Raw genomic sequence first — 26,588 nt, 5'->3', positions numbered from 1 at the left:
AGTACAAAATATTCCAAAAAACAATAAAAAAATATAAAACAACAAAAAGAAGAAAAAAAACAGTTCTTTTTAGAACTACCTCCAATTTATAAAAAAAGGCTAAATTTTTTTTAAACTCTGTCATTCTTTTTTCCCCATGGTACGCTCCCCGGTACGCTCCCCGGTGCGCGTACCGGGCGCTCCCCCCGCGCAAATCGAAAAAAAAAAATAATAATTTTGCCCCGCGGGGCCCTTTTATGGCCCCCACATCACACTAGGGGGGTCAGGGGGGGTCTACTCTGCCCCCTTTTGGTCATTTCCCCCTTTGTTTTTGCCACCTCTTGTGTCTCGATCCTACCGAGACACAAGATGGCGGCCGCTCCGGACTGTTGGAATGTTGACAGACACCCGAGAGCCAATCAGCTTTCCGCGCGCAAACTCGCGTAGCGTGCTGGTACGCGACCCGGTGCGCGTACGGGGGCGCGCTTATAGATATATATATTTTTTTAACCTAAATTACTCAAAATCTACTGGAGCACATATCTTGAGACATAGCAAAGGCACAACGGACTACCAGTCCCTACAATTTTGCCAAGTTTGGTGGAAAACCATTCAGCCGTTCGGGCTAAAAATGAGTCCAACCGCCCTATGGAAATTAACATGGGGAAAACACCTTTTGGGACCCCCCTTTTATCTCGGCCCCCGCTTGACGAATCCCCTCCAAACTTTCAGGGAAGGAGCGGATCGCCGCGAGGCAAATTTGAGGAACATTTCAGGCAGACTCCTCAACCGGCGCCAAAGTTATTCCCAATAGAATGTTGCAAATTCCCTATACAAAATAATCCTAACTATAACTACCTACTGGTGACCGCCAGTAGGTAATATATATATATATATATATATATATATATATATATATATATATATATATATATATATATATATATGTATAATATGGAGATACATATATGCGGACACATGTATTATTGTGTTTCCAGGGTCCCTTCGCATGGGTGGGCGGGAATATTCTAGTGCTTTGACTATTGATGAGGATCCCCTGGATGAGAACTTGTTCATTTATTTACTAATAAGTTAAACACTGGACAAATGTGCATCATTGCTTGGCCCTATCCATGATTAATTGGTTCTTCCTGTTACTTGGTAATAATGTGGCTCCAACACACTTCCACACTTCATGAAGTTTTTGAAATGATAACCTCCTCTAGAATCCAAGGAAACAAATAATCGTCCAGTTGATTTTTTTAAGGTGGGTTTTTTGGACACTATACAATGCATTCCATTTCGTAATTACTATGATGTCCCAGTATGAGAACTTTCCACTTTCCTGCCCACAACACATACTGTAAATAAGTTAAGATATATACTCATATTCAACAGTAGGCTAGTTTCCTCCAGGTCTCGTGCAGGATTCATAGTCTGAAAAGGAATGAGGCTCTGTATAAGCTCTCTATGATAAAAACAGTTTTTTCAGTCTTACCTTTGCTGTCTAGTTCCATTTTCTTCTTTCGAGCCCAAATGTTATGATAGTTTTCTGCCACTACCTCAACCATGCCCTGTAAAAGTAATGGGGTGGTAGAGTTAAAGCAAAAAAACAGAAGAAACTGGCAGTATGCAATGAATGAATATTTAATAAGATTTTTTTTCTGGTTCTAATTTATGCCTGTGACTCTTCATCTTCACTCGTGATCCTTGGGAGAACACCTCACTTAGTTCTATGCAATCAACCCACCACTAGGGAATTACATGTGGGACCGAATGAAGAGGCAGGTTAAGCGGGTCTTGTAATGCACAGTAGTTTGTTCTTATACCATCTTCACCCTGTGTTCCACCTCTTGAAAAGACCTGCTGGCAGTGAGCTGCCATTTGGGAAATGAAGGATACATTGATGGCCATCATCTGTAAGTTCTAGTTAGTAGTTTTAGTACTTCCTCCTGGGCAGTGATTTATCTGGTGAGACAAACATCCAATGTATTCTATTGCCTGCTTTATTTTAAGTTTTTGTCTTGCATGTTTTTTGTGTTCATACCTAATGTTTGTTTCAAATGTAGGTATTTCAACACTTAATCTTTGTCCGAGCTGGTCTCCGTATTAATGAGGGGATAATGGGCAGGTTGAGTTATTGAGGATTGGTAAAGAGGGAGCTAATGGAAGGGGATGAGTAGGGTATAAAATGTTGCTTTGGATGAGTCATAATAGAAATATCTAGTGATTCTCCTTGTGGGTACATGCTTTCACATGAAGGTAGTCAAGAGTGACGCTAAAGGCATATTTATTTCGTTTTATCGCGATTACTAACGATATTAACCACTATTCTCAATTTGTGTTTCATGTAGTTAATTAATCCCAAATATGCCAATAACAAATAAGAAATTAGTTACTTACATGTAACTCCAGCTTTTCAACATAATATCTTTTATATATTCACACGCATGAATCCCTGTTCACATGCTGGCAATCCCCGGTTCATTAAAATAGCAGTACAGCACAGAGTACAGCATACAGTATTCAGTGCAAAAGTGACCATAGGCCAGAAATATAGCACATTTAGTAGCACATGCACCTCATTTGAAAACACCCAAACTTCAGCCAATGCGGTGAAAGCGTAAACTCTCCTACTCCTCCTAGAGGTTCAAATTTGTTCCAATTCCAAAGCACAAATGTGAGAATAATATTAGATCAGACTCTGACCGGGGAAGACAAGGGTCACATGTGAATATATAAAAGATATAAATGTTGGAGAAGAAATGGTTTCTTACCTGTAATCCTAGTTCTTTCTCCGGGAAATTTCCATTGAAACACTGAATAGTTCCACCCATGTAAGGGGATCCCGGAGAAGTTATTCCAAGGTCACATCTACTTCACCTTACCTCAGAAAGGCCAGGAAACATTTTTGATTGAGATGTTGAAATGTTACATTTTTGCAGCCTTAAAAACAGGCTATATTGGCAATGTTTATGGAATTACTTTAAAATTTAGAAAGGAAAAGTGTTTTCAGCTTCGAGCCTCGAGAAGATGGCTGTCTGAAGGGTAAAGTTCTGGTAGCCGAGGCGAGATCAAAGGCAGTTTCACCCTTAAATTTGCTGGTATCCCCTCAAAAATGGCAATACAAGTGCCCCGGACATGTCCCCAAGTGTTCAGCTGCCCCTGCCACAGTCAGAGGACACACTCTACCCCGATTCTCCAGACCTGAACGAATGGCTATGTGGCATGGAGATGGCAGCTCCAAAAGTGCTGACTCAAAACTAGGTGCCATGCTACTAGCCATTCAACAAATTTAAGGTTGGTTCTATAATCATGCAACGATATGCCCCTGTCACCCAGCCCTGCAGCCCTCACCCTTGTCTACAGCCACTCACCTCTCACTCGCTTCAGTGCACTCCAGAGGTCCGCCATTACGGGCCACATAGCTTTGTGCCTATTTCACCACCTACTTGAAGGGCACTCACCACAGCAATGTCAGCGCATTTATTAAGGAACATTTATTAAGGCTCGAATATCCCCTGAGAAGGTACAGCAACATTCAAATCAGTCCAGCGTCCCCAGAATCCGCGGCATGAGCAATATTCGTAGCAGGGCATGGAGAAATGTGAAAGCTGCGACTCACCGACTTCCCAACTCAGCAGCCTGTGGGCTGCCATCCTGACTACCGTGAAGCATGCCCTTTTCACCTACAGACCAGCAGGGCTCTTTGTCTTCTTATGCTTGGTATAAACTCTACATTGTCACTTCCTTCAAGCAAGTGAGTTGAGGCCTGCAACTACAAATGTTGTTAGTCTTAATATGCACACCAGATGCCCGCCATTACGGATCGCACCGTATCACTCCTTCTTCAACATCTAGTTGAAGCGGATCGTCTGCACATCCACCAGCAATGTCAGTACTTTGGTTAAGAATTTTATTAAGACGCTTTGATTAAGGCTTGATTGACGGTTCCCAGGAATCGTGAAGTGAGAGATAACTGCTGCAGGGAAATCTTGATTGCCGCAATGCAGGCCCTTTTCAGCTACAAGCCATTGGGGCTCTTCATCACCGAATGCCCTGAATGAATGCTTTGAAAGCTCAATAAATGTTCACTTCCCCCAAGCGACTGAGTGGAGACCTGCAACTGCCCACGCTGGGCATGTTATTCAGCTTTTAACAAATGCTGCATGCTATTACATGCTATTCTGAACCATTCATCAGGAAATGCCAACCAATAAAAGGATCAGCAAGACATTTTTATACTATCTAAAGTAGAAGTCTACATGATACTTCAAGGTGTTAGTTCACAACCTGAATACATCCCAATGTAGACCCAAGTAGGCCCGAGCAGACCGAGGAGGCGGGCTAAACGCCCTTTTAAGGTCTCATAGCCTGAAATAATTCAATGTCTGAGAGCCCAAAAACAAGTGGGCCAGATTCACAGAACTAACTGAAGACAAAATGCTAAACTTACTACTTTTGGTATTCACAGAAGTTAGGATTTTGTCTTAAGACAGACTTAAGAAAGACTTAAGTAAGGATTCTGTCTTAAGTCTGTCTTAAGTCTGTCTTAAGACAACATCCTAACTTCTGTGAATACCAAAAGTAGTAAGTTTAGGATTTTGTCTTAAGTTAGTTCTGTGAATCAGCCCCGTAGAGACTATAACAACTATGAAACCATCTTCCCACCGGTAAGTGTACAGGTAAAAGATGATGGCGTACTGCTGATTGTATATTGTATTCCCTGTACACCGCTTTCTGCAACACTACACCATAACAGCTCCCTACATTTATATAATTGTGGGATTGCTTAGAGTAAATTCTGTAAATGTATAGTGGACACCCACACATTACATGGAATGCAGTTTGCAACAGTGTTGCCCTGGGTTCTCAGTCATTAGCAGAATCTAAGTAGCTTGGGCTGTATCCACTCAAAAGGCTATAGTAAGAAAACAATATGGCAGATAAAAAATACTTCAGAGATGCAAAGGACCACACAGCATATCTAAAAAGGGATAAAAAAGACCCTCCGGCCATTAAGTCACCTGTTAAACCCAAACAAACCCTGAAAGTCAATTGAGAAAATGGATCTAATTCTTCACAATATCTCTTCCCTCCAATAACTGGCTCAAAGTACAAATACTGATTTCTTACAAACGTACATATCTGCTATGCATACTAACCTCGAAATCCTACACGCACATACTGGTGAAGCTGAATCAAGAATAAGTGTGCTGGAAGATGAGAGCCTCAAAAATAAAAAAAATCCCTGACCAGAGTTAAACAGCTCAGCAACCTCTCCAGATCCATTACTAACCTAAAAAACAGAAATAGAGGAGGAAATCAAAGAATTTTTGGTTTACCTGAAGGGACAGAAAACCAAGCTTCATCCTGTGTCTCCTTCTTTGAACAATGGATTCCGAAAACTCTTGTTACCACATTTGAGAGACCATTAGACCTAACCCAGGAGCAAGAATCCCATGCCTGCTCATCTTTAGACCACTCAGAAATGCAGCACTCAGAATCTATCCAGCTAAACATTAGGACATCAAAGATGCCAATATGGAACGACAACAAGATCTGAATAGCCTGAAATTTTTCTACAGAGACTGTCTTCAGGAGGAAAGTTTTTTTAGACCTGCGGAACTCTCTCACAACCCTGAATATAAGCTTCTCCTTCATCCTACCAGACAGATTTAAAATCATCAACAGGGGGAAAACTTTTATCTTTGATGACCTCGCTGAACTTACGACCTACATACAAAACCAGAAACATGAGGAAATGACTACTTAGCTTTCTTAGCAAATCTACAATCAATATATGATTAATAACTAACAGCCTACTGAAACATAAGCCTACATGCTCATAAAGGGGAATGCACAGGGAATCACTGCAAACTCTATGATCCTCTCTTAAACGCTCACACCTACATTTCACGATCCTAAGAAACCAAGATTTTGCCACCCACTGCCATCTCCAAAGAAGCAGAACTGCCCCTTATACATACCCAAACCCCTATACGACAAACATGACTCCTACAATGGGCCCTATGTTTCTACAACACTACCTTTCACCACCACACAGCCCTCCACATACTCAGATATTACTTTGTTTTTCTTCGTGTCCTGATAGTCTACTCGGGTCTAGACACACCTCCCATTGCACTGTGGCTTTGGACCAAACTCTTCCGAACTCTAAACTGATACATGGTCTAGGAGGAAAGATACAGTAAGGAAGATGGTCTAGGAGGAAGGATATAGTGTAAGCAGATATCCATCAGTAGATCACACTTCCTCCAACCCTTAACCTCCAACCCTCAACTCCGTCAGCACCAATACCCATCAGTAACTTACACACCTTCCAAACCTTAACGATTACATCAGAAAGAAAATTTGCATTCAAATTGTTATTTGCTCTGTGCGTGTTTCCGTGCAGGCTCCATAACCTACAGTTTACTGGCTTAATGTTCAAACTTAGGGTGCAGTCTTCTAAAATATGGTCAGGAGCTTTAGTCTACAGACCGCCTGGATACAAAGCTAAGTTTGCAAACCAGCTAGTTGAATTTATTGCGCCCTGTGTCGTGGGTGCCGATAATTTCATCCTTATCGGTGATTTCGATTACCATGCTGATTTAGCACAGGACCCCGACACTGACCAACTGATTACATCCCTGCAGACACTGGGGCTGGAGCAATTGGTAGTCGGGCCTACACATCAGGCTGGCCACACTCTCGACCTCTTGTTTACTAACTCTACTAGGATTGTCGTTGGTCAACATGTACAGCTTCTTTGGACTGATCATTACTTAATACATTTTAGTCTTCCTGCAAATGATCCGATAATCAGACGGGATAAAGAAAGCGCCGTTATTAGACCTTGGCGTAAAGTTACATCTGCTTCTTTATCTAATAATTTCAGCATCGAAGTTGAACTGAACACTAAAAACATTGAAGAAGCGATTATCAACTTCGAACAGGCTATTACAGCGACCCTGAACACAATAGTGCCTTTTTCTAGAGTCAAGGTCAAGCATAAACCTTCTCCCTGGTTTACTACAGAACTTAAAACTGAGAAATTATCCAACAGGGCGGCTGAGCATCTCTGGAGAAAAACTAAAACAGCCAGTGACCAAGCTAATTATAGAGAAAGTCATAGCTCATATTTAAATAACATCAAAAAGGCAAAAAAGCTGTATTTAGCAGGGAGGATTGAGAATGCAGCCAACTCGAGTAAAGAGTTATATAAAATCTTGAAAGAGTTCATCCCCCCTGAAGCTATTCAATCCTCCGTGGCCCCCTCTCAAGATTGGGTTGACAAATTATCCTTTTTCTTCGATGAGAAAATAAAGGCTATCTACAGATCCTTCCCGCAAGATAATGGGACTGATATGCAGGTAACTAGGAGCAGCCACCTATCGATACCTCCGTCGACTAAATTTCAATCAGTAACCAGTGATCAGGTATCAGAGGTTATTGTCAAGATTAAATCCGGCTCTCCCACAGATCCCCTTCCCCCCCAGATTTTTAGGAAATTGGCACCCTTTCTGACACCAAGGCTAACAGAGATTTTCAACCTCTCTCTGGATCAAGCTGTTATTCCTTGTAGCTGGAAGAAAGCGCAAATTAGGCCCATTTTGAAGAAACCTACCCTAGATGCCAGTGAATTAGCCAATTACCGTCCCATCTCACTGCTGCCTTTTTTTGTAAAAGCCCTCGAAGCCCAGGTAAATAAACAACTGACTAGCCATCTAAAAAGGCATAGACTTCTTGACCCTTCTCAATCGGGGTTTCGTGCGGCGCATAGTACCGAAACGGCGGTAGTAGAAATGGTAGACAATATCAGGCTTGCCTTAGATAATAAGGAATCAGCTATTCTGGTTCTGTTGGACCTGTCGGCCACTTTTGACACGGCATTATGTTACAACGGCTCTGGGAGATGGGGTCCAAGGGAAGGCCCTGGACTGATTCAACAATTATCTAAAAGATCGTTCTACCACTGTGCATCTAGGTTCGATGGCTGCGTGTAGTAGGTCAGTATGTATTTGAGTACCGCAGGGGTCCATCTTGAGTCCTATGCTCTTTAATCTTTACATTACTCCCCTGGCTAAGATAATTAGATCCTACGGCTTTGAAACCGTATCATATGCCGATGATCCCCAGTTGCTGCTCACCTTCGGCCCTGACCCTGCAGATACTATCATCTGGTTCAAGAACTGCATGACCCACATCGACAACTGGATGGGTCAAAATAAACTGCAGTTGAAGAACAGCAAAACCAAGATCATTCTGTTCGGCAGGGAGGTAGATCATTGATCTAGTGACTGGTGGCCCCAGGCACTGGGCCCCTGTCCTTCTCCTAAACTAACTATCTGCAATTTGGGGATCACCATCGACAACAGGCTTTCGATGAAAGCACATGTTAACCATGTACTGGGCACCTGTTATGGCATTCTATGGAAATTACGGAAGATCTTCAAAAGGTTACCAATTGAAACCCGTAAGCCACTCGTACAGGGCCTAATCATTAGTCAAATAGACTACGGCAATGCCTTACTGGCCTCCATCAATAATGACCTCTACTCCAAATTACAGACCCTTCAGAACGCTGTGGCCAGACTAATTCTGGACCAACCCTCAAGGTCATTGTCTTGTTCCAACCTAAAAGCCCTCCACTGGCTGCCAATTAGGTTGAGAGGTCAATATAAAATTCTCTGCCTCACACAAAAAAGCATTTATCACACAGGCCCAGGGTATCTAGGAAAACAATTGCGAAAATATCAGCCAGCCAGAACTCTGAGATAAAGTTCTAAACTTCTTTAAACTCCTTTAACGATCCTTTTCTTATCTTGCCCCCCATTTCTGGAATAAGCTTCCATCATACATTTCGTCCATTCCAGACAACCTGCGCTTCTGCAGAGAATTAAAAATGTGGCTGTTCCCCAATTGATGTGATATAAGAACCTAGGTGTGTCGATCTGTCTGCAAGCGCCTTGAGACCTAACGGTGATATGTTGCGCTAAAAAGACTTTTTTGACTTTGACTTTAATGTACATGTTTTCATGATTACTTTAATTTTCAGCACTGCGTTATCCAATAATTTGAAATCTATGTGTTCCTTAACATGGTATCAGTTTGCTCATTTAATTACCTAATCCATTCCATACAGTTACCTTCCCATCATGATTTGTGGCCTAACGTAAAAGTTACTTACTTTTGGTAACAATATATTACTAAGAAACATAGGTTAGTTATAGATTCCGTTTCCTTACCTTAGAATTACCCCCAGGCGTTAGACTGGATCCATAAAGTTTTTCATCAGCAGTACCCCTGCGTGTCGGAAAGTGGCGTCAGTCAACTTTGCGTCTGTTGTTGGCGCTGTGGTTGTAGGGATGACGTTGTGGTAGCTACATAGATGCGGCCCTAGTGCGCTGATGTCAGTTCTGTTCACGACTTTCCACGCCAGAAGTGCAGAGCCATTCAAGACACTGACCACTGGTGCACAAAAGTAGGGCCCTGAAAGGAAGTCCTTAACCATAGAAGTCGGTTCGTAGAACGGGGAGGATGGGTGGGGCGATAAGGAATCTATAACTAACTTACGTTTCTTACAGATATATCATTACAGAAGGTAAGTAACTTGTTCATCTGAAAGTAGCAGTTAGTTATATATTCTTTACCTTAGAATAGATACCACAGCAATACCAACCCCAGAGGAGGGTCTGCAAACTAAGTTCACACCTGGAAGTCCTGGAGAACAGAATGGCCAAAGAAGCCGTCTCTCCGGAATTGGCTGTCCAGGCAGTAGTGTCTAGTGAACGTGTGCAGCGATGCCCACGTAGCTGCCTGACAGATGTCATTAAGGGGGACTCCACGCCCTAAAGCAGTGGTAGCTGCCGTCACCCGTGTAGAATGGGAGCTCAACCCCAATGGAGGCTCCTTCTTTGCCAAGGAATAACATGCTTTAATGCACAAAACGACCCATCTAGAAATAGTCTGTTTGTGCACGGCCCGACCTTTTTTGGTGCCCAAGTAGCCAACAAAGAGCTGGTCATCCATCCAGAATTGTTTTGTGCGATCCAAGTAAAAGGAAAGTGCACACTTTGGAGCCAAACGGTGGAGCCTCTCTTTTCCTTTGGAAGGATGCGGAGGTGGAAAGAAGGTAGGCAAAGTGATGGTCTGTTCAATATGGAAAGGAGTAACCACTTTGGGAAGGAAGGAAGGACGAGTTTGAAGGACAACCTTGTCCAAATGAACAGTCAGAAAAGGAGGCTTAGAAGAAAGTGCTTTGAAATCACTCACCCGCTCACTCACCCTGCCCGCAGAGGTGATGGCCACCAGAAAGGCTGTTTTTAAGTTTAGAAACCTGAGAGGACAGTAATGTAGTGGCCCAAAGGGAGCGCACATAAGATATGTAAGAACCAAGTTCAAACCCCACTGGGGCATTAGAAGGGAACAGGAGACCAAAGATGAGTAATGGATTTAAGAAAGCGATTTACAACAGGGGCTTGAAATGAGAAGGCTGATCAGGAAGCCTAAGAAAGGGTGAAATGGCCAAGAGGTAGCCCTTTAAAGTACCCAGAGCAGAGCCCTGCTGGGCCTAAGAAAGGAGGAACAGAAGAACTTCAGAAAGAGATGCGGAAAGGGGATCCACAGCCTTTGCTGTGCACCATGCCACAAATATGTTTAATCGGCAGGTGTATACCGTCTTAGTGGAGGGACGCCTGGCAACCAAGATAACATCACAGACTTCAGGAGGCAGGTCAAACAACGTCAACTGCTGCCGCTCAGTCTCCACGCAAGGAGGTGGAGGCTGGACAGGTTCTGGTGGAGGACCTTCCCCTGCTGCTGCAACAGAAGATCCTCCAGAAGAGGCGGTCGGATCAGAGGATCGATGGCCAGGTGTAGCAGCTTGGGATAACAGACACTTTGTGCCCAAACCGGAGCCACAAGAGTGACTTGGGCCCGGTCGCACTTGATCTTCTTCAGCACTCTGGGCAGAAGTGGTATAGGCAGAAAGGCGAATAGAAGACTGAAACTCCACTCGTGACGAAAAGCGTCGCCTGACGAGTGCCGCCTTGTAAATTCCGACGCGCAGAATTGCTGACATTGCGCGTTCTCTTCTGTGACGAATAGATCTAACCAACACTCTCCCCACTGTTGAAAGAGACCTTGCACCGCCTCCATTCGTAATCAATCATGCACCTGCTGCTGAGTTAGAGAACCATCCAGGTGTTGAACCACCAGGGTTATGCCCTGATATTCCAGCCATGTCCAGAGGTGGAGGACCTCTTGACATAGAGTCCACGACTCCACCCCGCCTTGTTTGTTGCAGTACCACGTGGTGTTGCCCGGGAACACCTGCACTACTTTTCCTCGGACAGAGGGAAGGAATGCTTTGAGTGCAAGACAAATTACCCAAAGCTCTAGAAGGTTGATGTGGAGCCCGGACTCCGATGGAGACCAGAGGATTCTGATCTCTGCCTCCCCCATGTGACCACCCATCCCATAAGTGATGCATCGGTCACTACTGTGAGTTCTGGTTGGGGAAGGGAGAGGTATTTGCCGTCGACTCAATCCAGGTTTGTTAGCCACCACTGCAATTGGTGTGCAGTGCCCTCCTACGTAATAGGATAGGTTCCCCTGATGTTGTGCCCACTGGAAATTCGGATCCCACTGCAGAGCCCGCATATGCCATCTGGCATGGTCCATCAGCAGGATGCAGGAGGCCATCAGGCCCAGTAGCCTGAGGGTCATCCTGACGAAACCCGGGATAGAGGCTGAAAAATCGGAATCATTGCCCAAATATCCCAGACTTGCTGTTCGGGAGGATAGACCCGAAACTGCGTTGTGTCCAGAACCGCTCCGATGAACAGGAGCTTCTGAGAGGGAGTCAGGTGTGACTTCGGCACGTTGATGGAGAGCCCCAGTAAATGCAGGAGGACGGCAGTAGTCTGGAGGTGGGAGACGACAGCCTGGGGCGAGCCCGCCTTCAACAGCCCGTCTTTGAGATAGGAGAAGACTGGAAACCCTGATCTGCCCAGATGAGCTGCGACCACCGCGATCACTTTCTTGAACACCTGAGGGGCACTGGTAAGGCCAAAGGTGAGAATGGAAAACAGAAAGAGCTCGTGGCCTACCGTGAACCACAGGTAACTCCGGTGGGCCGGCAGGATGGGGATGTGAAAATAAGCATCCTGCAAGTCCAACGCTACCATCCAGTCAACATTTTGAACTTCTCCTTCCGGAGGAAGCGGTTGACGTTCCTGAGATCCAAGATAGGACGCAGGTCTTTGACCTTCTTGGGCACCAGACAGTAGTGTGGAGCAACCACAATCTACTTCTGGGACAGGAATTCGCTAGATGGCTCCCTTGGCCAAGAGTGCCGAAACGTCTTGTTGGAGAAGGACCAGATGATCCTCTGACATGCGATGGTACTGAGGTGGCATGGCGGGAGGGGTAGTCTCGAAGGGGGAGGGGAGTAGCCCCTTCGGACTATCTGCAAAACCCACCAATCCAACGTGATGGTGAACCAGTGGGGGAGGTGAAGGCAAATCCTGCCGCCCACTGGCGATTGGTAGCCCTGAAAGGTCAGACTAGGAGGGTTTGGAGGCTGCTGCAGGAGGGGGCTGTGGTGGACTGGCCCGCCCGCTGGCCCCCAGAACCACGGCGGTGGTTCCCACGTTCACCAGCCATGCAGGTTAAAAAAAAAAGATATTGAAGTGAATGATACTGTGTGTGTAAAGATTGGCCGTTACTGGGTAGGACGAACTTTCTTGATGTTATTGTCTTTATATCTATGTTTGTCTTATTTATGACTTATATGTACTAATGATATACCAAAAAAAATATATTTCTATAAAAAAAATCTTTTAATATCCTTGTTATCAGAAAACAATAAAAAATATATATTTTCTAACATGAACTGTATAGTCTATTTGATTTGACCATGTGATTGTGATGTCTAGTGTCAACCCCTAGGTTAATCACCCCTTCATATATATCTGTTGGACCCCTTAGCTAGGGCCTGTATATCCTGAGGCAGGGTACTCTCCTTTTCTATTTAAATTGTCTACACCAGCCATGCAGGGGCTGAACATGTGAACAAGGGCTTTGGAAGCCCGAAACGCGTCTTGCCCTCGCAGTTTTCAACCCTTGGAATAAACATCTGTGTATCCTGACTGTGGTCCGTCTCCTATTTGCCTGGTGGGTTCTGAATGGCACTAGAACCTGTAGTGGCTGTGTTGGGAGTTTGCGCAGATATATATATATATATATATATATATATATATATATATATATATATATATAGTCATGCAAGTCATACAGTAACATGGTAAACCATAATGGAGGAGGGAAGACAGAGGCTCACCTTATGGAAAAAGATTGCGAAGCACAGCCTGTCCCACTGCAGTATCTGCTACGTTGATGGCACCCAGGAGGCAGTAGTGTTTTGTAAACGTGTGCCTGCTGGACCACGTGGCTGCTCTGCAGATCTGATGCAGCGGCACTCCGGCGAACAGGGCAGTTGAAGACGACATCGCCCTGGTGGAATGGGCCCTCACTGAAGACTATAGAGGCTTGCCGGCCATTTGATGGCAGAAAGCGATGGCCGAGGAAACCCAACGAGCAATAGTAGGTTTGGTAACTGGACGCCCTTTGTGGAAGCGTCCATAAGCTATGAACAGTTGGTCAGCTTTGCGAAAAGGGGCTGTTCTGCTGATGTAAAACTTTAAGCACCTTTTAATGTCAAAGGAGTGCAAGCGTTGCTCCGCTGGAGACTGTGGGTTAGCAAAGAAAGTCTTTAAGAAAACAGGTTCGTTGATGTGGAAATCCGAAGGCACCTTAGGCAGGAAGGTGGGATTGGTGCGAAGCACTACACAGTCCGGCTGGAATTGAAGAAAAGGAGGATTTATAGTGAAGGCATGAATATCACTTACGCGACGTGAAGATGTCAACGCAAGGAGAAGAGCAACCTTCCAAGTGAGAAACTTCAAGTCTGCCTGGTGTATAGGTTCGAATGGTGCCTTCATTAGTTGTGCTAAGACGATGTTAAGGCGCCAAGAGGGAGGAGGGCACCGAATTGGTGGGAACTTGCGGAACAATCCTTTGAAAAATTGACGTATTATCCTGGAAGAACAGAGTGAGGTGGAGCCATCCTGGCGGAAGTGGAAGATTGCCGCCAGAAAAACTTATAAAGTAAAATGAGAAAGTCCGGATTGAGCCAGTTGCAAAAAGAATGGGAGAAGTTGGGCAGGCGTGGAACAAATGGGATGGACAACAGCTGCTGCACACCAATGGCAGAACCTTTTCCATTTAAGCTTGTAGGTTTTAACAGTTGACAGAGTTCTGGCCTGAGCGAGAAAGACTCTACAGTCTGGCTGGATGGCTAAATGGGCAAATTCAAGGTGCTCAGGTTCCAGGCTGACAAACTCAGAGAGGAGGGGTCCGGATGGTAAATCTGACCCTTGTCCATCGTGAGGAGGTCCATCCGAGGATGAAGAAGGATGGGCTTGCACTGGGATAGGAGAAGCAGCTCCGAAAACCATGCCTGTCGAGGTCATCTTGGAGCGATCAGAAGAATGTGGCAAGGCTGCCTCCGCATCTTCCACAATACTCGAGGCACCAGAGGGTTCGGAGGAAAAGCTTAAGCAAACACATTGCACCAATTGATCAAAAGGGCATTGCCCTGTGACCCTCAGTGGGGATGCCAGCTTGCGTAAGATGGGCATTTCCGGTCCTCTGGTGTGGCAAAGAGATCTATCGACGGACGACCCCATCGCTGAAAAATCAACTCAAGTGTTGGTTGATGTAACTCCCACTCGTGGGTCGATGATGTGGACCTGCAGAGGGAATCCGCTAGGATGTTGGATACACCTGGGAGATGAACTGCAGTGAGAGTGATGTGGTGACTTAGAGCCCAGTCCCAGATCGATTGCGTCAGTTGAGACAAAAGTGGAGACTTTGTTCCGCCCTGCTTGTTTATATAATGCATGCTGGTTGTGTTGTCCGTTTAATAAGGACTGACTCTCCTTGAAGCAATGGATGGAATGACTTGAGCGCTAGAAAAATGGCCATCAACTCCAGCCTATTGATGTGCCAGGCTCTCTGAGGCAGAGTCCACTTGCCCTTTAACCCCTTCCATGCTGGTGACGAACCCCAGCCGTCACGCTCTGCGGCGCTCGTGTGCTGATGACGGCTGGGGTTCGTCACGGCCCCGCCCTGTTCTTTTGTTTACCGCACAGCGGCGGAAACGGCCCAGCATGGAAGGGGTTAAGGACAGACCTTGAAGATGTGCCCCCCATCCTTCCAACGAGGCGTCCGTCGTTAGAGTAAGCTCCGGAGTGATGGAGAGGAACGAAGTCCCTGCCAACAGATTGGATGGCTGCGCCCACCATTTGAGAGCCGCCCTCATGCGAGCGGTGACACAGACTATGTCATTGAAGGAACCGGTGACCTGACCCCATTGTCCATCCAGCTCCTCTTGAATGGGGCGTGTCCCTAGTCTGCAATTTTGTATCAGTGCAATACACGATGATGCCATTCCTAGAAATGATTTTAATAGTCGGACTGAAACGGACTGTTTTGTCCGTAGAAGAGACACCAATTGAAGTATCTTTTGTTGACGCTCCTGAGACACAAATGCTTTTGCAAGAGTTGTATCCAACATGGCCCCTAAGAAAATTCTTGCAGAGAGCTGGATGTAATTGGGACTTTTCGGTGTTGATGGAAAGTCAGAGGGAGCGAAATACCTCCTGACAAAGGCGTGTGTCCTGAAACAACTGCGTGCGAGACTGTGATTTTAGGAGACAATCGTCCAAGTATGGAAAGATTTGGACCCCCTGGAGACGCAGATAAGCTACCACAGGAGCTAACACCTTCGTAAAGACGCGAGGGGCGGAGCGTAGGCCAAAAGACAGTACTTTGAACTGGAAGTCTCTCCTTCCCACGCGGAATCGCAACTACTTCCGATGTCGCGGAAGAATAGGGACATGGAAGTAGGAGTCTTGGAGGTCGATAGTTGCCATGAAATCCCCCATTGAGAGTAAGCGTAAGATCTCTAACAGCGTTAGCATTCGGAAGGATTGGCACTTGAGATATTTGTTGAGTGCTCGCAAGTCCAATATTGGCCACCAATCCCCGTTCTTTTTGATGATAAGGAAAAAACGGGAATTAAATCCCTTCCCCCTTTGAGACTTGGGCACCACTTCGACAGCCCCCTTCTGTATCATAAGGCGAATTTGATGGAAAAGTTCCTTGATGTGGGCTGAAGGTGGGCCGGAAGGTGGAGTAGGAGGAGGAAGTTTGATGAACTCTAAAGCATGGCCCTTCTCTACATTGTCCAGAACCCAACGGTCCGAAGTGATGGAGGACCATTGCGAACAAAAGAGGGAGATTCGACCTCCAACTCTTTGGGGCAAAGGCAAGTCATTGTCTCTTGGGAGCAGATCCTCTGTAGGAAGATTTCCCAGTATATGTCTTAGAAAACTGCTGACGGGTAGACTGTTGCTGGTTATTGGAGTAGCGTTGGTTGCCTTGGTTGTAGGAACGATATTGGTTGCTTCCTCCTCGAAACGTTGTAGAGGTGCTGCGTCCACGTGCACTTCGAAAGGGCTGCTTCAGAAACTGTACATTTTCTAAAGAGCGGGCAGTGTCAGCACCTTTTTTGATAGATTGTAATGCCTCATCAACATGTGCTCCAAAAAGTGACTCGCCATCATACGGCATATCCAGTATTTTTGCCTGCAATTCTTCCCGAAAGGATGTGGAGCGTAACCAGCCTTGCCTACGTAGAACAGCCGCTCCAGCGAGCTGCCGGAAACCCGTACAGGCAATATCGACAGCACAGTCAATAATCTCCTCCGATGTTCTCTCCCCTTCTTGGAGAAGTTGCAAAGCTTCCGCCTTTGAAGCGTCTGGAACTAAAGCCACAAATGCCGTCATGTCTGCCCACATCAGGCGGTCGTAACGCCCCAAAATAGCCAAAGCATTGGCCGCTCTCACTGTGGTGGAGGCCATCGTTGAAAATTTGTGGCCTATCGCATCCAGAGGACGACCGTCGCGATCTCGTGGGGCAGTAACAGTAGACGCAGGATTCCGAGAACGGCGCTGAGCTGCCTGCGTAACCACCGAATACGGTTCCGGCTGTCCAATAAGGCACGCTGGACTGCCAACAGGCGCCTTATATTTCTTTTCCAACCGGGGCATCTGCGCCGGCAGCAAATTTGGGGTCTGCATCAACTTCACCCCTTCAGCCCAGATAAAGTCAATAATAGGTACAGTATGGACTTGCTTAAATGGTTGGTTTTTGAAGTCATAGAGGAAGCAATCCTCTTCCCTCTGGACTCTTGGCAACTTAAAACGTTGAGCCGCCCTATCCATCAGCTGATGGAAACTCGCAATGTCCACAGGAGGAGAATCACTCGGTGTTACCGAAGAGGGAGATGGTGTCTGAACTTGATAATTATCCCACTCCGCCATATCCTCATCATCATCATCTCGAACCTCACCATCTTCGCGGTCCGGAGTAATGTCACCTTCGTCGTTGTCATACACAGTCATGTGTATCCGAACTGACGTTTGTATCTGGGGAGCAGAAGTTGATAGAGGCAGCCGCAGCAGGCATTGCAACAGGCGTTAAAACAGAAGGAACAGTAGGTACCTGTGGAGAAGGCAGAAAACGCCTATTATAGTCGTCCAACATATGCTGGAGATTAGAGATAGAAGGGAAGGGGTCCCGAGACCAGAAAGAAATTACAAATTCATAGCATTTGTATTAATAAATTCAAAAACAAAGCTTTTAGATGCAAAAAAGATTTTACTTCAAGATTGCATACATCCTAATCAATAGATAAAGTGTTCATTATACATTTGTTTTATATACAGTGTACGCGCCCACATTCACAACAGGGAGGGGGTGAAGTGAGGGAAGGTGTAGGGGGTAGGATATGTGTGATCTGATTCATTCAGTGACAAGTCTTATTCAAATTACTAAGACAATGTACATGTGGTCCCTTGACAAAAAGTTCAAATGCGGGAAGTCTCAGTCAGCGGCGACGGGCATATCTTCTGTCCTCCGTCGGTGTTGGATTAAGGAACTGCCAGCAAGAGGAAAAACGAGACCTGAATAGGAAACATAGAGAGTGGGTATTTGAAGAAACGTGGAAGGGAATTATGGATAGCTAAATGAGAATTTAAAAGGAAGACGTGAAGAAACAAAGGGAAGTTGAGGTCCTAACTTGGATCTTATTTACAAAAGAGATATCGAATTGTGGTCAATACCTATTATAAACTGGGATTAGAGAGATTTATCTGTCGAACAAACTATTAAAAGGAGGTTGCCCACCCACAACTATGCTCGTCCTGATGAAGACCCTTTCGTAAGGAAAAGATTCCTACTGATATTGGGTCGAAACGTATACCACTACATAACCAACGACCAGCTCCGGTCCCTATTCAGACACTCACGGCTATAACGGAGTTAGGCCTTTTTTGTCATTTATAATTTTGGACTCCCTTGGAGCCTTTAACCGTGGCCCTGATGTCAAGGGACCACATGTACATTGTCTTAGTAATTTGAATAAGACTTGTCACTGAATGAATCAGATCACACATATCCTACCCCCTACACCTTCCCTCACGTCACCCCCTCCCTGTTGTGAATGTGGGCGCGTACACTGTATATAAAACAAATGTATAATGAACACTTTATCTATTGATTAGGATGTATGCAATCTTGAAGTAAAATCTTTTTTGCATCTAAAAGCTTTGTTTTTGAATTTATTAATACAAATGCTATGAATTTGTAATTTCTTTCTGGTCCCGGGACCCCTTCCCTTCTTTCCATTCGTTACCCAGGTCCCTACTGACTGCATTGGGTATAACCCTGTTTTCTATAACGGAGATTAGAGATAAGCGACAAAGGTACTGTCGCAGTAGGAACTTAAACAGGCGTTTCCTCCTGTTGGAAATATTGGTCCTCATCCTCATTGCTATAATCCTGGCACTTGATGACCAAATCAGATGGCCGCCCTAAAAGACTTCCTCCGAGTCCTGATCTGAATCCGTGGCAAACAAGGGCGAGGGAGGTTGTGGATTACTGGAGATGGAAATCTGGTCAATAGGCACTTTACGGCATTTGCGGCATTTGAAGACATGTTGAAAACACAGGAAAAACCTGAAGTAGTAGAGAAAACTGAGCAGAGCTCAGGGAGACTCCCTTTCACACGACGTGCAGTAGAAAATCTGAGGTACTGAGCTCTGAAGAGAAGGTTCTGGAGGGCTGCTGGCGCCTGATTGGCTACAGTTTGGACCAACATAATGACAGGAATAGACTACAATTGTCTTTTCTCTCTTCATGTATTCCTATGTGGAATTATGTCTAGGCCCCGGACCACGTTTCTGTGCCTGGGTCCGACTTCTGCATCAGTGTCCGAAAGCCCAGGTGTGCGTCAACGGGTGGTATCGAGAATGTTCGCACTCTATCGGGGCACTCGGCAAGGATGCCCACTATTCCCTATACTTTTCAAGCTGGCGCTGGAACGATTGGCAGCATGGATCCAATGGGACCCACTAATATGGGGCATAGAAATCATCGGGGGATGGGAAGAACGTATATCGCTGTACGCAGATGATGTGCTGCTCTAAGTGGACAAACCCAAAGACACGTTTCATAGATTAATAAACATACTCTGGACCTTTGGCACCTACTCTGGGTATCAGATAAAATGGGATAAATCCCTTATCTCACTCTTGTGGGCACACTCCCACCACTCACGGATTGACTGTGCAGCCATAGCGCACCAATATAGATTCAAATACCTAGGCATTTGGATCACGAAAACATCTGAGGAATTCTAAAGCCGTAATATAAACCCACAATTGATGAGGCTACGGGAAGATACAAAACACTGGCGGTACTTACCAATCTCTCTAATGGGAAGAGCAACATTATTCAAGATGATGGCTCTGCCGTGCTTGCTCTATGTCCTTCAAAATACCCTGTACAGAATCCCAGATTTCATCTTTAGAGCTATAGCAAGGGAATATCATAGAGCAATCTCCTATGGGAAGGAGGAAGACCTCGAATAGCTCTGCGCAAGCTACAGTGCAGAGTGTACGAGGGCAGGCTGACAGTCCCGAACATTGGGAGCTATTACCTAGCATTTCAACTGACTAAAATTATTGGATGGGTCTTTGAGCCACAAACAGAACTGGCATAAAGGGTCGACAGACACGTGATGGATAGTGGAGGACACTTAGCAGCACTCTACCGGAAACAACAGAGGAATTCATTACCACTGCACACACATGAGGTAATAAGAGCGTGGCGAACCACCAATAGGCTACTGGGATGGGACTATAGGCTGACTCAGCAGACATCACTCTGGGAGAGCGACAGACTAGGCGATGTAGGGCACCTGCAGGGATTCCGTAAATGGAGCCTGATAGGCTTGGACACTATTGGAGATATGTTATGTATACCCGGAGGTGTCTTGGTGCTATGGACAGCGGGGGTCTGCACTGACATCTAGTTCTGAAACAGCCAGGTTTTCAGGCCTTTCCTAAAGGAGATGAGGGTGGGGGCACTTCTATGCTCAAATGGAAGAGAGTTCCAGAGCTTGGTGGTGTAGAAGTGGAAGCTGCAGCCGCCCCATTGTAAAGTGCAGATTTTTGGCACCAGCAGAAGTTTAGTGCAGAGGAATGAAGGTGTCTGGTAGGTTCGAACTAGGTGAACAGATTCTGCAAAAAGACCGGGCCTTTTTGGCTCAAGGCTTTGTAGGCTAGAGATAGTGCCTTAAATTTAATCCGTTGCTCCACAGGGAGCCAGTACAGTTTTCGAATTTCAGCGGTGATCGAGTTGTTCCTATGGATGTTGGATAGTAGCCGTGCCGCTGAATTCTGTACACTTTGCAGTTTTTTCAAACATTGTTTCTGTACATTTCCCAGAAGTCCACTGCAGTAGGAAAGTTTTGACTGGATTAAGGATGTCACTACAGTTTTTTGTGTGTCTACCTGAGGGTAAGGAAGGATCTTCCTTACTTTTTTAATTAGAAAGTGACTGGCTGAAACCGTTGCATTCGTGTGTTGGATAAGGGAAAGTTTGTGGTCCAACCACACCCCCAGATTGTTAGCTTTTACCATCGGTATGGGGGGCTCGCTCTTCTCTGCTGGCCACCATAGGTTGACCCAACTCAGTAGTAAATTGCCAAAGATCAAAATCTCAGTTTTATCAGAGTTTAGTTTGAGGCAATGCGTATTCATCCATTGATTGAGGGTAAGCATACAATTTTGAAATTGTAGGGTGGGGGTGCTCATTTTTGTATGCTGTTACTACAATCTGAGTTTCGTCAGTGTAAGATGTGAGGCTGAAACCAAAGCTCTGAATTAGTGGGGCCAGCTCCGAAACATACACATTGAAGAGTGAAGGGCTCAGTGAAGAGCCCTGCGGCACTCCACAAGGAAGGGTGTAGGAGTCTGAGTGGAATGCATCGACCGAGACCGTAAGCCTCCTACCTTTAAGAAAGGAGGAAAGCAGGTCCAATGCAGAACCCCCTACCCCTAATCTCTCGAGCTGCTCAGCAAGAGAGAGAGGTCAACCGTATCAAAGGCAGCTGAAAGATCGAGGAGTATCAGTGCCGCTGTGCCGCCTCGATCCATCACCGCCCTGATCTCTTTGGTGTTTTTTTCTGAGTGCTGTTTCGGTACTAAGTTCGCGACGAAAGCCAAACTGTGAGGAATCCAGCAAGTCGTTCTCATTAATGAATTGGGTCAGCTGGGAGTTGATAATTTTATCGATTATTTTAGCCGGTAGTGGTAGCCGGGCTATGGGCCTGTAATTATTCGGGTCTGAAGAATCCAGTGAGGGTTTTTTCAGCAGTGGTAGGTTGGAAGTATCTTTCCAAATGGAAGGAAGGATCCAGAAATAAACATGGAGTTAAACATTTCTGTGAGACTTGGACTGACCAGGTCGTCAAATTCTTTAAGGATTTTCGGTGGACAGGGGTCAGTAGGAGACCCAGATTTAGAATCTTGAATAAGTTTGGCTACCGTGTCCGAGAAGATAGGTGAGAATGTGAGAAGTGTGTTGCGTTGGGCTTTCTTGAGGCAGATTCCCTTGGAGAGGGATGGGTGGAGTGCTGGAAGTTTTTAAAGATGTTCATTACTTTAGTTTTAAAAGCGGCTGCAATGTTGTCACATAGCTTTTGGTCGCTCTTGATCCCCGGGGTCTTTGAAGTGGCGAGTTTGTTCACCACTGCGAAAAGTTCTTTGGATTAATTTTTTGCTATTTCGATTTGTTTCGTGTAAAAATCTTTTTTTCCGACTATCAGATGGCATTTGTATTGCGCTAGGGCTATTTTATAGATTTTTTTCCTCGTTCGGGCAGTAGTTGGCCCGCTAGCGTCTTTCTAATTGCCGGCAGAGCTGTTTTTCCTTCCGAAGATCTTCGGAAAACCAGTGTGCTGAGGGGTTTTGCCTATTACTTGATAATCTTTTAAAAGGTAAGGTGGTATTGAAGGTGTCGTTTAACCATTTAAAATATATTGGGGCTGTGGTCTCGGGAGGCCCGATTAGTTGCGGCCGGGAAGCCTCTAGCTGGGAGCAGAGAGACTGTCTATCCATTAAGTACCAGTTTCTTTTTGTCGTAGCAGGGTCTTGGTCGTCTAGATGGGACCCAGGGAGGTAATGGGTAGGGTAAATTTGATGAATGAGTGGTCCGACAAAGTTAGAGGCAGGGTTTTGGTGGGGACAAGGTTGTTGACTGATGTAAAGATGCCATCTAACGTGTGACCCGCTTCATGGGTAGGGGTCTGAACTTTTTGCTTGAGACCCACTGCTTCCAGAGTTTCTAGTAGAGCGGCTGTCTCTCTGTTATTCCTATCTTCGAGATAGAAATTAAAGTCTCCTAAAATGGCTGGGTAGGAAAATGCTAACCTTTAAAGAACTTAAGACTGGATATCAATAGGCCGATACAGAGCACTTTTGCTACAGATAATTCAGACATGCCATACGCCGCTACATACCAGAAGGAGAATCCATAACCGAGTACTCTCCCCTAGAGGACCTACTATTACTTGACCCTATGCTCGACAACGCAACATCCCAAACTTACCGGAAAAATATGAACAACCTCCCAGACCTCATTGTCTCCCTCAAAGCCGACTGGGAAACCGACCTAGGATTGATAGAGGACGATGACTGGCAGGATGCAGTTCAGAGCCCAAGAGAAATTGCCATACGGGCAAGATTCGGACTGGTTCAGTTGTGAGTCGTGTACAGATCCTACACTGCACAGACGCTACATCATAGACTCGGGTAGTCAGACTCCAATCATTGCATCAGGGAATGCACGCGAGACAGGGCACTTTTTTCCACATTATCTGGGAATGCTCCATAATTCAACGACATTGGACTCACATTACTCAAGTGATGTCTGAAGTGTTATGTACACAAATACCTGTAGACACTCGTTGAAACTTACTGGGCATCACGGGCGAGATCATCTCACACCAAAACATGGCTAACACTTTCATCAGGGGTGGCGAAGCGTAACATAGCCAGATTGTGGGGGACTCGGGAACCTGCCAAACTTACCAACTGGAAGCAGGATTTAGACTTCTGCTGCCTGGCTGAAAAAGCTCGCTATCAGAGGAGGGTGTATCCCAAAAAATGGGAGAAGATATGGAGTCCATGGGATAAATACAGATCCTTGACGCACATAGGAACAGTTGAAGGGAACCGACAGTAAAACAGTACAAAACAACTAAGGGAGCAGCGATTCCCTTCTTTGTGATGTGTAATACTGTATTATTGTCCGGAATCTGCTGCTGATGTAAAAAGTGATTATTAATTACAATGTTGGGATGCTTGTCTGTTTGTTTGTTAACTAAAAATATTTTTTATTAAAAAGGCAAGATTAGTAGCTGTTATATTAGGAGGGTGGCAGAAGAATTTCAGGTATATAGTGATGGAGCAAGGACTTGGATAAAAGAGACTTTCTTGGACGCAATCCTCTCATATAATCCCGTAGCGAAGTATTAATAATCCTTGTAATACTAATTATGCACAACATTCCGTATATTTCTAGATAGAGGAAGCTTGCCTATGTGTTTTACTAACAAGTAACTCGAGTGTGTTTAAAGATGTCTGCTAACGGGAAAATGTACTGCGCATGCGCCAGCTGCAAGACGTCAACGCTTGGAGGGAAAATTCTGCTTCTGCGCAACAGCATCTAATATGGCCATTTGGAAACTCGCGTGCTAAGCATCTGCTTTGCTGAAACTAAACCGAGTTATATACTAAGTGCTAATGCATAAATAGTTATTATAAGTAAATGGGATTAGAGTAGAGATAGGGGGTATACAGTGAAATCATTTTATTTGAATTTAAAACATTTTCTTTTGACCTCTCTATTAGTTCATATTTGGGCCTCTGAATGATGCTAAGTCTAACACCCACGTGGTTTTGCCCTCATGCGCAAGAGCGACAACGCCAAAACAGTGAGCTCAAGTCTTAGGACTCGTCCAAGGACGTTCTCTACACATGTCCTGGGAACCAGCTGAACATCCTGAAGATTCAATGGACAACTGTGAAATTGTATACATTGTTGTTGATAAAGTTTACAAATATGAGTGAGAAATAAAGCTTAGTAGAACAAATTAATGGGCGGGAACTTAAAGCAATGAACTAAAGAAAATTATTAATTTTAGCATGGTGTGATGATCATCCCCTCAGCTTGTCCAATCAGATGTAGGAGTTTCATAAGGTTGAAACATTTGGGGGTGGAACTAGCCATTAAGAAAGTATAATTGGGGAGTTAGTTAGATTAGAGAGAGCAGTCGCAGCCAGAACGTTGAAAGTACCGAGATGCTGTCCGAATGCTGATTGGAAAACTAAAGAAGTAGACTTAGAATTTCAAAGAAAATTAGAATGAGAAGTAGATCGCGGAAGAATCATGGAGGTAATAGAATTAGAAGAAGATCGCGCAAGAATCGTGGTGGAAGTTAGTATCAGAGAGGGGTGAGACGCAGGGATCGAATCCAGAAGAGGTCATCGGTCCTGTGCTATCCTGTTGTGAAGTACCTGTCACTTGAACTTTCTAAGGGGCCCATTTACTCTTGGCCAGAGGGGTCTGATTTCCACCCCATTCTAGGTAAATATAATTCTGTGTATTGTTGTCAATGTGCTTTTTCTCTCTATCCTCTCTTTCCTGAGGTACTAGTTGCTGTGAAATCTTATTTTAAATTGGATAGGCCGATCTTACTTCTCTGAAAGATGGAGTTAACACTGTAATTTGTTCTGCTCTTATGATTATTTGATAAACAATTAAAACTTACCAGAATCTGTGGTTATGCAATGAGATAATCAGGTAATTGAACCTATGTTATAATCATCAAATCCTATTCAACTAAAATAGATGTATTAGTTATAGAATGGGCTTCGGATCAGTAATATATTAGAGAATTGATAAGCAAATGAACCTACAATTTTAGCCCTATAAACTTGACCCCAAGTGGTGTTTACTGGCCAATATGAGTGAGTGTGTTTATGGGCCCAGATGAGTATATAGTGATAGATGTCGGCAGGTTGGTAGCCCTCTGGATCAATAGGAATCAGTGTTAGGAATATGGCGAGTCGGTTGGGAGAATTCTAGCACTACGTACCATACAAAAATAAGTTGGGAAAAGTATTGAGAAAATTAAGAGCAATGATGGGTCATTTGCCACTGATCCCACTGACATTCTTAATATCTTTGAGGGCTTTTAAAAAACGCTTTATGCTAAAGATGTCCATCACAGCAGCTCGGGGGGGGGGGGGAAAGCAGGGATAGAGGAAGATGGGTGATTAGATGAATTAGAGTTAAAGGGAGAACTGGAGGCAGATATCACCCTAGAAGAAGCCATGAATGGTTGAAAGTCCCTGGCTGCAAGGAAGGCAGCTGGTCTTGACAGAATCCCCCTGAAATTTTATAAGGTTTTCCATTCCCAACTAGAGCTAGCTCCGGTCGTGCTGGACTTGTTTATTGGAATGCAACAGAATGAGATATCTCCTCCATCCTGGCAGGGTACAGATATTGTTATTTTTCCAAAAAAAGACAAGCTCCCGGCAACCCAGCCTTGTTTCGGACCATCTCTTTGATAAGCCCTGTCGCCAAGGTCTGTTAAGGGAGGATCATAGCCCATCTGGTCTCACCATGGCAGGACAGGGTTATACCTGGCAGGGGAACAACGGAACATGTCCAGTGAGCGATAGCCCTCTTCGATGTCATAGAAACAACAGGGGATCACATGGCTATGATCCTCCTCAGTGGAGAGAAAGAATTCAACAGGGTATCATGGTGTTATCTATGACAAATTTTGGAACAAAATGTCGCTGAGCGCTGCGGCGAATCCGCAAATCCCAGCACGTAGAAAAAAACAGTTTTAAGGCCATTTCTTGACCTTTATGGGTCCCTCTGCGATCCCTCTAACACACCCATGGGGTCAGGGTACCTCTACCCTGACCCCTTCAATCACAATACACTTACATTTTGAGGCCCTGGGACTGTGGCACAATACATACAATGGCAGCCGCAACTTTCCAGTCAGGTTGCGGCCAGCCAATCGTGCCACTGCTGTTGGCACGTGGATTTG

General features: G+C 45.1%; 1 protein-coding gene and 1 pseudogene across 5 annotated transcripts in view; both read right to left on the bottom strand.

The window, feature by feature from the left end:
* The window catches only part of RYR3 (ryanodine receptor 3), a 1,864,151-nt gene that overhangs the window by 730,082 nt on the left and 1,107,481 nt on the right, over positions 1 to 26,588 (bottom strand). For all 5 annotated transcript variants that reach the window (XM_086937034.1, XM_086937032.1, XM_086937031.1 and 2 more), the window contains one exon: positions 1,478 to 1,553. In XM_086937034.1, the coding sequence (XP_086793160.1) occupies positions 1,478 to 1,553 (76 nt within the window). The remainder of the gene's footprint in view (positions 1 to 1,477; positions 1,554 to 26,588) is intronic.
* Positions 16,384 to 17,659, bottom strand: LOC147689605 (uncharacterized; annotated as a pseudogene).

The sequence above is a fragment of the Lissotriton vulgaris genome, chromosome 9 (assembly GCF_964263255.1).
Source record: "Lissotriton vulgaris chromosome 9, aLisVul1.2, whole genome shotgun sequence".
Classification (NCBI taxonomy): Eukaryota; Metazoa; Chordata; class Amphibia; order Caudata; family Salamandridae; genus Lissotriton; species Lissotriton vulgaris.
Note: the sequence above shows the minus strand (reverse complement) of the source record. Positions and strands in the feature narration are given on the sequence as shown.